The sequence below is a fragment of the Erpetoichthys calabaricus genome, chromosome 6 (genome assembly GCF_900747795.2).
Source record: "Erpetoichthys calabaricus chromosome 6, fErpCal1.3, whole genome shotgun sequence".
NCBI lineage: Eukaryota > Metazoa > Chordata > Cladistia > Polypteriformes > Polypteridae > Erpetoichthys > Erpetoichthys calabaricus.
Window position 1 is genome coordinate 4,576,767 of NC_041399.2, and position 11,744 is coordinate 4,588,510.

General features: G+C 42.1%; 1 protein-coding gene across 1 annotated transcript in view; it reads right to left on the bottom strand.

Moving 5' to 3' along the window:
* Positions 1-8,056, bottom strand: part of ripk2 (receptor-interacting serine-threonine kinase 2) — a 103,317-nt gene extending 95,261 nt beyond the window's left edge. Inside the window, exon 1 of the mRNA XM_051929262.1 lies at positions 7,512-8,056. Coding sequence (XP_051785222.1) covers positions 7,512-7,702 — 191 coding nt within the window. The 5' untranslated portion in view covers positions 7,703-8,056. The remainder of the gene's footprint in view (positions 1-7,511) is intronic.
* Positions 8,057-11,744: the final 3,688 nt, after the last annotated feature.

Consider the following 11,744-nt stretch of genomic DNA (forward strand, 5'->3'; position numbering starts at 1 on the left):
AATGGGGGAGGCAGCTTGATGTATGAGGGCTCCAGGACTCTAAAAATATCCAAATCTTATTATGTGATATCATCTACTGTAAAATTCTACTCCATACTTCTAAAATTATTTTTTTTACTTCTAAAAAAAAAAAAAAATTTTATTTTATACTGTATTGAGGATTTGTTCTGTTCTGTGTATTGTATTGTATTGACCCCCTTCTTTTGATACCCACTGCATGCCCAACCTACCTGAAAAGGGGTCTCTCTTTGAACTGCCTTTCCCAAGGTTTCTTCCATTTTTTCCTACATGGTTTTTTTGGAAGTTTTTCCTTGTCTTCTTAGAGCATCAAGGCTGGGGGGCTGTCACGAGGCAGGGCCTGTTAAAGCCCATTGCGGCACTTCTTGTGTGATTTTGGGCTATACAAAAATAAACTGTATTGTATTGTATTGATGGGGATCCAGTGTTGGCATAGGGTGGGTTCTAGCATTTCTATTACTTCTACTACTGTACCCTACTCACCAAAACAATTTAAAAATATCTTATTTATAATAAACTTACCACTCAATCATATTGAAATAGCCAAGTGGTTGGTAATAGCTCAGCCTGCATTTTCTGATATCCAGAACAATGAATCCGTTGAGACACCAGGTATTTGCCAGAACTTCACCCTGACATCATCACAAATCAGCAGGAGCTGAGATTCACCAGGCAAAAGCTTATCGATTTCCCAGTGTTCAGTATTTGTGTCTTTAGCCCACTCCAAGCATATTACCTTGTCATTAGCTGACAGAGTACTACTGGTATGTTAGTACACAGATTAGTTCTTCACAATATAAAGTTTCTGTCATGCCTCACTCAGTACAAGTTATTTCAGTCTATAAGCTGGCTAGTTGGCTAACTGGGTGGCTGACTGACTGATTGCAGCCCATCTGGTAGTCACTATGAGTTGCCTGAGTTTCTACTGCAAAGTAAAATATAAAAAATAAAAGCTGTTGTCAGCCACTGGACTGTAGTGGACTAGATGTTTTTGGGAGGTGGCTCATTCACATCCTTGAATCTGACATAGGAACAGACTCACCCTTGCTTTCAGTGACTAGGTCTTCACATGTGATGTAATTTATGTAACAATTGTTTTACAGGATAAAAAGTGTATACTGTGATGAACAAACAAGTAGGAGAGGCACTATATAAGACTCTTAAGGAGACAAACAGAAAGACATCCATCTATTATCAAACCTGCTTAATCCAGTAGCTCAGGGCTGTGGAGTGGACAGAAGTGAAAAGTGATATACAGGCAAGACAAAAAGATACGAATGGCAGTGTGACAGACAGACAGACAGACAGACAGATTACAGATTGCCAAAAGTATTGATCGTTACACACACACACACACATGAACTTTAATGCCATCCCATTCTTAATCCATAGGCTATAATATGGCGTTGGCCCACCCTTTGCAGCTCTGACAGCTTCAACTCTTCTGGGAAGGCTTTTCCACAAGGTGTTGGAGTGTGTTTATGGAGATTTTTCACCATTCTTCCAGGAGAGCATTGGTGAGGTCAGGCACTGATGTTGGACGTGAAGGCCTCGCTCACAGCCTCCAATTCATCCCAAAAGGTGTTCTGTCAGGTTGAAGTCAGGGATCTCTCTGTGCAGCCCCACCAAACTCACTCCTCCATTTCTTTATAGACCTTGCTTTGTGCTCTGGTGTGTGCGCAGTCATGTTGCCATCCCCAAACCGAAATTGTCCAAAATGGCTTTGTACGCTGAAGCATTAAGAGTTCCTTTCATTGGAACTAAGGGGCCAAGCCCAACCCCACACCATAATCCCCACCTCCACCAAACTTTATACTTGGCACAACACAATCAGGCAAGTACCGCCATACCCAGACTCGCCCATCAGATTGTGTGATTCGTCTCTCCAGAGGACACATTTGCACTGCTCAAGAGTCCAGTGGCGGTGTGGTGGGCTTTACACCACTGCATCTGACGCTTTGCATTGCACTTGGTGATGTCAGGCTTGGCTGCAGCTGCTCGGCCATGGAGACCCATCCATTCCATGAAGCTCTCTCTCTACGCTGCACTGTTCTTGAGATTTTGGAGGTCTGTATCTATCGACTCTGCAGAAAGTTGTCGACTTCTGTCCACCTCAGCATGGGCTGTCCCCACTCTGTGATTTGACTTGGCCTACCACTTCGTTGCTGAGTTGCTGTTGTCCCCAATTGCTTCCACTTTGTTAGAATAACACTAACAGTTGACTGTGGAATATTTAGTAGCGAGGAAATTTCACAAATGGACTTATTGCACAGATGGCATCTTACCACAGTACCAAGCTTGAATTCACTGAGCTCCTGATTTCATAAATGTTTGTAGAAGTAGTCTGTATGCCTAGGGGCTTGATGTTATACGCCTGTGGCCATGGAAGTGATTGGAATTGAAGGATTTGGAGGGGGGTCCCAATACTTTTGGTAATATAATATAGATAGATAGATAGATAGATAGATAGATAGATAGATAGATAGATAGATAGATAGATAGATAGATAGATAGATAGATAGATAGATAGATAGATAGATAGATAGATAGATAGATAGATAGATAGATAGATAGATAGATAGATAGATAGATAGATAGAAACAGTGTTATACAACATAGACAGCTGTATAAAATAGACATGAAAGGCACATATAAAAGACAGACATTTCCAAGTTAAAAGAAGGACTAACTAAAAGGTAAAAAGTTGGTAATTGTGCAGAGGTTCAGTGTCATGGATTATCACCACTGTACACTACTGAACTTTTATTGATAAAACAGTGTCACAGAATTGATCTATTGTAGATTTTGTTCTGTTTCCTAAATAAAAGGCTGACAAGGCACTTGAGTTTAATCTAAATGATCTTATCACTTCCTGTATGGTTGACTCTTCTGGGTTATACAGAACATATTCATATATATAACATATATTCTGCAGTGGGTTGGCACCCTGCCCAGGATTGGTTCCTGCCTTGTGCCCTGTGTTGGCTGGGATTCGCTCCAGCAGACCCTCGTGACCCTGTGTTTGGATTCAGCGGGTTGGAAAATGGATGGATGGATAACATATATTATAAAACTAACAACACTGGAGCACCACAAGGAATAGTCCTGTCTGCCTTTCTCTGTACACCTCCAAATTATAAATATAAAAGTCAATGTGTGTATGTATGTATGTATGTTCCAGCAACACTTCAGAAAGGCTGGTGCGATTTTCATGAAACTTGGTATACGTTTCTCAGTGGTCGACTAACAATATTGTAGGGTGAAATCAGCCCTAACCCACCCCCTTCTGGGTTAGGGTGGGGGGTGATCTTATGGTTGTGTATGCACGTTATCATCCAGTTGACACTCGGAACGACCACCAGAGGGCAAACTGGAGGTGACTGCCAGCATTCTTTATGTTTGAGCCCCACCACCACTGCGCCCCTGTTGGTTCTGAAATTAAATAAGAGTTCTACGCGTGCAAGTGTGTGTGTGTGTCTGTCCGGCCCGGAAGTGAGACGTAGAGTCGGGGTGAGGGCTCCAGCTCTGAGGATACGCAAGCAATGCCATCACACCGGCAAAAGGAAACCTCCTAAGAGAGACAGTCGCTTAGCTGCTAATGCACAAAAGATGCGAGCACACTGGCAACACGAATCCTCATAGCAGAGAGATGCCCAGAGTTGTTCTGACGATTTCAATACTTTCTAGGATCGGCTTACACAGTTAGTATATAGCAGGCAACTGCTAGCATTCTTTATGTTTAAGCAGCACCGCGCCACTGCTGCTTTTCAAATTAAATAGAGTTGGCCGGTTCCGAGCGTCAACTGGATGATAAAATACATACAAGATAGAAAAAGAAGCATATTAGTGAGTCTTTATTGCTTGTTAATTTATTATTATTCTTAAAGTTGTGTTTTTTTTTAATTATGTTTTTCTCAAATAATTAAAAAAAAAAACACTTTATTTTCCTCCCAGGCAACTCTGGGTATTTCAGCTAGTTATAAATATACCACTGGTCAGGTCACTTGTAGAATTTTTTAGATGATTCTGCAGTTATGGAGGGTATTGATAAGGGGGATAAGACAGAGGAGAGGTGTCAGGGGGAGAACTTTTGAGAATTGCCTGAAACTTAACATCAGCAAAAACAAAGAAGTGCTTATTGACCTTCACCACACCAAAGAACCTCCGTATCCGGTTCCTATTCAAGTAGTGGATGTCGAGTCTGTGCACTTCTACAACTACCTGGGGGTCCACATCAGTGACAGTTTGGACTGGTCGCATAACACAGAGGAACTACATAAGAAACAGCAGAGCAGACTATTTGTTCTTAAGAGACTGAGTTTCTTTAATGTGGAAAGTGATATCCTTCACATCTTCTACGCATATAGCTCTGTGATGGACAGTGTGGTGTGCTGGGCTGGTAACATCACTTCGAGAGAGGCCCACCAAATCAACAAGCTATTTAAAAGAGCATTCTCAATTATAGGATCCACTCTGGACCTCCTTGAGGTCACAGCGAAAGTATGAATTAAAACAAAACACAGTGCCATTATGAACAATGCTGCACATCCTCTGTCCGACACACCAGCCCTGAGGATTTTCAGCCAACAAATTATTCAGCAGAAGTGCATCAAAAAACACAACTGGGGGTCCTTTATACCAACAGCAATACACCTGCATAACGCCTCATGGAGACTGTGACTTCCAAGTCAGAACTTTTCTTTCTTTTGAATTTTCTTGCTTTATAGTCATTCCAATATGTGTTCAGACCAAAGTGTGTGTGTTTATTTATGTATTTACTTATCTACCTATTTATGTATTTATTTATTTAAAGAGCTTCTGTTAAAAAGCCAAATTTACTCCTGGGGACAAATAAAGTTCTATTTATGTAAAGGGGCCAAAAATAAAAAACAAAAAAGTTATGATTGTAAAGATGGATATAGATGGTTATATAATAGATAGACATAATAATGCAGCATAATAGACAAATACATTGACAGTAAAGGCGCTATGTAAACGTTATATTGATACAAGGCAAGATATAAAAGCTAGATAAACAGATAATTATTAAAGGTAGTATACATTAATATTAATAATGTAACAACATAAAGATGTAAAAGTTGCTATATAATAAATAATGGGATGATGTACAAAACATATACAGTGGTGTGAAAAACTATTTGCCCCCTTCCTGATTTCTTATTCTTTTGCATGTTTGTCACACAAAATGTTTCTGATCATCAAACACATTTAACCATTAGTCAAATATAACACAAGTAAACACAAAATGCAGTTTGTAAATGGTGGTTTTTATTATTTAGGGAGAAAAAAAAATCCAAACCTACATGGCCCTGTGTGAAAAAGTAATTGCCCCCTGAACCTAATAACTGGTTGGGCCACCCTTAGCAGCAATAACTGCAATCAAGCGTTTGCGATAACTTGCAATGAGTCTTTTACAGCGCTCTGGAGGAATTTTGGCCCACTCATCTTTGCAAAATTGTTGTAATTCAGCTTTATTTGAGGGTTTTCTAGCATGAACCACCTTTTTAAGGTCATGCCATAGCATCTCAATTGGATTCAGGTCAGGACTTTGACTAGACCACTCCAAAGTCTTCATTTTGTTTTTCTTCAGCCATTCAGAGGTGGATTTGCTGGTGTGTTTTGGGTCATTGTCCTGTTGCAGCACCCAAGATCGCTTCAGCTTGAGTTGACGAACAGATGGCCGGACATTCTCCTTCAGGATTTTTTGGTAGACAGTAGAATTCATGGTTCCATCTATCACAGCAAGCCTTCCAGGTCCTGAAGCAGCAAAACAACCCCAGACCATCACACTACCACCACCATATTTTACTGTTGGTATGATGTTCTTTTTCTGAAATGCTGTGTTCCTTTTACGCCAGATGTAACGGGACATTTGCCTTCCAAAAAGTTCAACTTTTGACTCATCAGTCCACAAGGTATTTTCCCAAAAGTCTTGGCAATCATTGAGATGTTTCTTAGCAAAATTGAGACGAGCCCTAATGTTCTTTTTGCTTAACAGTGGTTTGCGTCTTGGAAATCTGCCATGCAGGCCGTTTTTGCCCAGTCTCTTTCTTATGGTGGAGTCGTGAACACTGACCTTAATTGAGGCAAGTGAGGCCTGCAGTTCTTTAGATGTTGTCCTGGGGTCTTTTGTGACCTCTCGGATGAGTCGTCTCTGCGCTCTTGGGGTAATTTTGGTCGGCCGGCCACTCCTGGGAAGGTTCACCACTGTTCCATGTTTTTGCCATTTGTGGATAATGGCTCTCACTGTGGTTCGCTGGAGTCCCAAAGCTTTAGAAATGGCTTTATAACCTTTACCAGACTGATAGATCTCAATTACTTCTGTTCTCATTTGTTCCTGAATTTCTTTGGATCTTGGCATGATGTCTAGCTTTTGAGGTGCTTTTGGTCTACTTCTCTGTGTCAGGCAGCTCCTATTTAAGTGATTTCTTGATTGAAACAGGTGTGGCAGTAATCAGGCCTGGGGGTGGCTACGGAAATTGAACTCAGGTGTGATACACCACAGTTAGGTTATTTTTTAACAAGGGGGCAATTACTTTTTCACACAGGGCCATGTAGGTTTGGATTTTTTTTCTCCCTAAATAATAAAAACCATCATTTAAAAACTGCATTTTGTGTTTACTTGTGTTATATTTGACTAATGGTTAAATGTGTTTGATGATCAGAAACATTTTGTGTGACAAACATGCAAAAGAATAAGAAATCAGGAAGGGGGCAAATAGTTTTTCACACCACTGTATGAAACGTTATATAATATGCCGACTTTCAGTTTCATGGATTGTCATCACAGCACACTATTATACTTCACTAGTCTAGTTTGGTTATTATTTTGTTGTATATTTTGTTCGGTTTCCTAAATAAATGAATAATGAAGCATTTGAATTTTAAATGAACTATTGCATAACTTAGTGTATGGTTGACTGTTCTGTATTTTATACATAATGTAACATGTTCTTATAAAACTAATTAATGGGACACAAATGAAAGTGATTAATAAAAACATTTAAAAGGCATTATAAGATAAATACTGGCAAACAAGAAAGGCACCATATGAAGGACTGATAGATATGAAAGGAACTATATGATAGACAGATGTGAAAGGCACTATATTATAGATAGATAGATAGATAGATAGATAGATAGATAGATAGATAGATAGATAGATAGATAGATAGACAGATAGATAGATAGATAGATAGAGAGTGAAAGGCACTATATAATAGATAGACAGATGTGAAAGGCACTATATTATAGATAGATAGATGTGAAAGGCGCTATATAATATACACTAGATAGATAAATAACTTCCACGTCCCACTTAAGAGTGTGCCAAAACAAGGCATACTATAGAAACACACGAAATGAATTACAGGAGGCCCCTTTCTGCCATTTGCCCCCAGTTCGGTTACTTGACAACACCAATCGCATACCCATACCACCACCACCAACAACAACAACCCCTAAGTGCCTACCTTTCCCCAACAGGAGAGTCCAGTTTAAGGCATTTGATGGCCACCGTGGTCCTCCAGTCCGAATGCTGGGCTTTGAAAACGGTCCCAAATCCTCCTTTGCTGAGAAACTGCAGATCGGTGAGCTTCTGGTAGGGGATCACAGGGAGGGTGCTGGTCAGGTTGCAGATATTCACGCACCCCGCCTGCTCCATGTTGCCGATGACAAAAATGGAACCTCCTCAGCAAAAAAAAGGGAATTGAAAAACAACGAGCAGAGAGAATTAGTGCAGGATGAAAACTGGTGTACGTTTAAAAATATAAACCAGCGATGACAAGTCGCCTCCGCTTTGCCGGTGACATTATAATTCCACTCCAACGTCCATGTCATTAAAATGTATGGGGAATCGTAGCTGGCCGACGGCAGGCACTAAAATATCCTCCAGTCAAGTCCAGGAGACGATCGGTTTTGGGCGGGAGGCGCAGAGCGCCGAGCAGACACGCGAAAGTTCGAGATCGGCTGGCAGGCTCAACACACGCGCGTCCCACGGCTACACGGCGCCCGCCACAACATACGGCGACGCAGTCGTTCGACTGACCGAGAAAGGCGCAACGCGCACAGGGACTCGCAGGTCTGCAGGGATTCCCCAGTCCAGGACGACGACTTCCGGATTTTGAGATAACGAGCTGCGGCCTCCAACTTGAACGTTGCCTGTTCCGGGAAGAGGGAAGGAAACGAGCCGTGTAGCTGGGGGAGCGGGGGGCGTGAATCGAGGAGCGGCTTTCTAAAGCCTGTCTGAGTGCGCAGCTCCCCTAGCGTACCTTCACTCACGCACAATGTTTTCACGGCCCGTTTTAACAGCGAAATAGGGCCAGCCACGTTTTTCAATTGCTTTAACGTTGTTTAATTACTGAAAATGTCAGGTGCCGCTGCGTCGGAATGCCAGTGCCGTTCACTGGGGGACTTTTTGAAGACGACGTCACAAAGCAGTCATTGAAGAAATCTGTGCAGAACCTGCGCAGCTGCCGCAACTGTAAATGCGCACTCGTCAAATCACGTTAACACTAGAGAGTTTTTATACGTATTTATCAAGAATTCACTAGTATGTTAGTATTTAAAAGAAAAATACGACATTATTTTACCGAATTTTGTAGTTGATTTCTACGTCGTGGGTTATTTTGCTTCCATTGCGTATGCCGACACTGCGCAGCTCTGCGCAGTTCCTACAGGTGCTTGTGCGGGTCAAGGTCGCAGTTTACGCAGACGAGAGCTTTTCTACAATAAGAAGCAGAAGGGAATTCACACTTAATTTTTACAAAGCCACAGATTTATAGCACTTTCTTTTAAACTACAATAATTTCCTTGTCCAGTCTGACAACTTTTATGGAAATTCTGCTCTGGTAGGTAGATCTGATTTTAGCGCAGAATATGCGCACCTGTCTGCAGAGTTTTTCACCAAAAGGGGGAATGGAAGGGGCTTTCCATCTGCAGTATTTACAATAAAGCCACAGCCCTGAGCCAAAACCACTGCAGTTTTAGTCAGGTACTTTAGTTTCTGCTGATTCCTGTCATGTCTTCATTGTGTAAAAACCTGTTTCAACTACTTTTTGCTTTTTGAAAGTACAGCAACCCATATTTAATTGTAGGGTACCTATAAAAAGTTTCCACCTACATTTTATTGTTATACAACTGTGGGAAGCAGCCCGGACACTGACAGCTAGACATGATGTTAAAGCACCACAACACGTTTATTTACAAATATATACAATGATGAACACACACACACATACAACCCAGTGTCGCAGCACCAATCACCCCAACGTCCAGGCCCTTCTCTTCTGGTCTGCCTCCTCTCCTCTCCTCCAAGCTCTGTCCTTTTCCACCCGACTCCAGCCATCGAATGGAGGGAGGCGGCCCCTTTTTATAATCACCCAGATGTGCTCCAGGTCCTCCCGATAATCTTCCGCCGGCACTTCCCAGTGTGGCGGAAGTACCGGCTGTGCACCCGGAAGCACTCCGGGTGTCCCTGGTCTTCTTCCCCCCAGCACTTTCGGGTGCGGCAGAAGGGCTGAGGGCCAGGGCATTGGGGCATCCCCTGGCGGTGACCACGGGCCCCTTTAGGGTTGAGCATCCAAGCTCATTTCCCATGGTCCCCAAAGCCACCAGGGCAGTTGCCCCCTCGTGGTCTGGAAGAGGCGTAAGCCCTCCTCCTGTCCTCCTGGGCATCCCGGCTGGGTACCACCCCCAGCCACTTGCCACAACAACATTTACATTTTAATATAAGATCTGCTTCTTTTGTTTAAAAAATCTGTACATAGAACTCCTCTTTATTCTTTAGTGTTCTGAATCTGCTCGTTTGTGTTATGATGTCTTGGATCTTCTAGAAGCAGGTGCAATTAGAAAACAATCCATTGAAATCCGAGACAGGCGAACTCCATTGAACTAATGACGTGACTCTGAAAGCAAATGGGCTGCACCAGTGATGACATATTAAAGGGGGTTGTAGCTGCGCCTTTTCCAGGTTCCCAAAGTCGAACAGCTGCTGAGTTGGCAATAGGCAGGATCCACATGAGTCAAATACGAAACAAAATAAATCCTATAGTTTAATAAAGTTTATTTTAAAAAAGTTTAAAAAGAATAAATTCAGAAAAAGTCATCACACACAAAATAAAAGACAAAATGAAAAAAAAACCTCTGTTTCATTACAATCTTAGGTTTCTCATGTTAAACTTTCTTTATTTCAAAGTTGTGTTACTTTTCTATGGTGAACGCACATCGGCTTTACTTCAATAAATTCAGTATGGTTTGAAAGTGTTTGCCTTCCATGCGTTATGGATTGCAAGGCATATCATAGACTGAACTAGTCTCTAGGAATGACAAGAAATAATTAGGATATTCCATTAACAAGTTAGCTTATAAGGGTTATAATAGAACCTTCCATTAACTACGCACTAATATGGATGCAGACATCTAAACGTATATTACTAAACCACAGTTTTAATTTATGCACGGAGGCACCAATACGCATGCGCCCCAGAGTCAAACGCAGCCGCTTCCCAGAGTCAGTAGGTGGCGCCCAAACACCGCCCAAACACCACAATCCACAGTCAAATGCAGCGGCCTCCCAGAGACAGTAGTATGTATGTGCCAGCGGTCTGTGTTGCATGTTTGCATCACATAACGGTAATTCAGTAGCAGAGAAACAAAAACGAGACCGCATGGATACAGACAATACACGGAGGCACCTACCACGCGCTTCACAAACACCAATAGCAGCCTACAACGCGCCTCTGACACAGCGGACGCAAAGGAGTCACGGCTCCAACAACACAGAGCTCAAAGGCGCCTACAACGCATGTCTGAAACACTACATGCAAGAGAGGCACAGATCCAAAACGAAACTGCACAAGGGCTACAAAGTTGTTCAGTATTCCAACAAAGACCCCACCAAACACAGGAACGACGGACAAACGCTGAACAATTCCGACAGTTGGCTAAGAACGCATTCTATAATGAGTCCACTATTCATGAGGATTCATTGGGATTAATGGATGTCATTTGCAGTCATTGTCATTAACTTCCTTGAAGAAAACACTGGCATTACAACTGATGACTTTACACGTGGTTGTCAAAGAGGTCAGGTTAAGCTGCCTTCTTTGGATGAATATCCTGAATATTTACGTATGTGTTTAACTAACAATGTACCCGAAAGTAAAAGCTTTATGGAATGCATTAGATCCTACAATAATTCATTTGGTTTTGCATCTACCGGGGTAAATATCAAGCCACCACCTGGGAATGGCATCGGATTGGAACAGTGCACCCTGAGCCAAATCACCATCGCAAATTTGCCCAAATGTACGTGTGTTAGATCTAGATGACGTAGTTTATCAACAATGTTCCCATCGTTAATGAAGTGGCAATTGTGTTTCACAGTAAAGACGGTGAGCCTACGTTTTACCGCGATATTGTTATGCATTTACGTCCTGATGGAACCAACCACCCTAACTTCCAACGCGTGGACATTGGCTTTACTTAAAAGTGCAACAACTCAAAGGCATTTTAGACTTACATGATGTGACAATTACAATTCCATGTTTGTTTTAATACATTGGTTAATGATAGTACAAATATCATGCGCACAGCCCCTCAGCGCCCCAGAGTCAAACCATGCAGCTTCCCACAGTCAGTGGGTGGCACCCGAACAACACAACTGGGAAACTACACTTGCTGTAATCCACTGTGCCGGCAGTCGG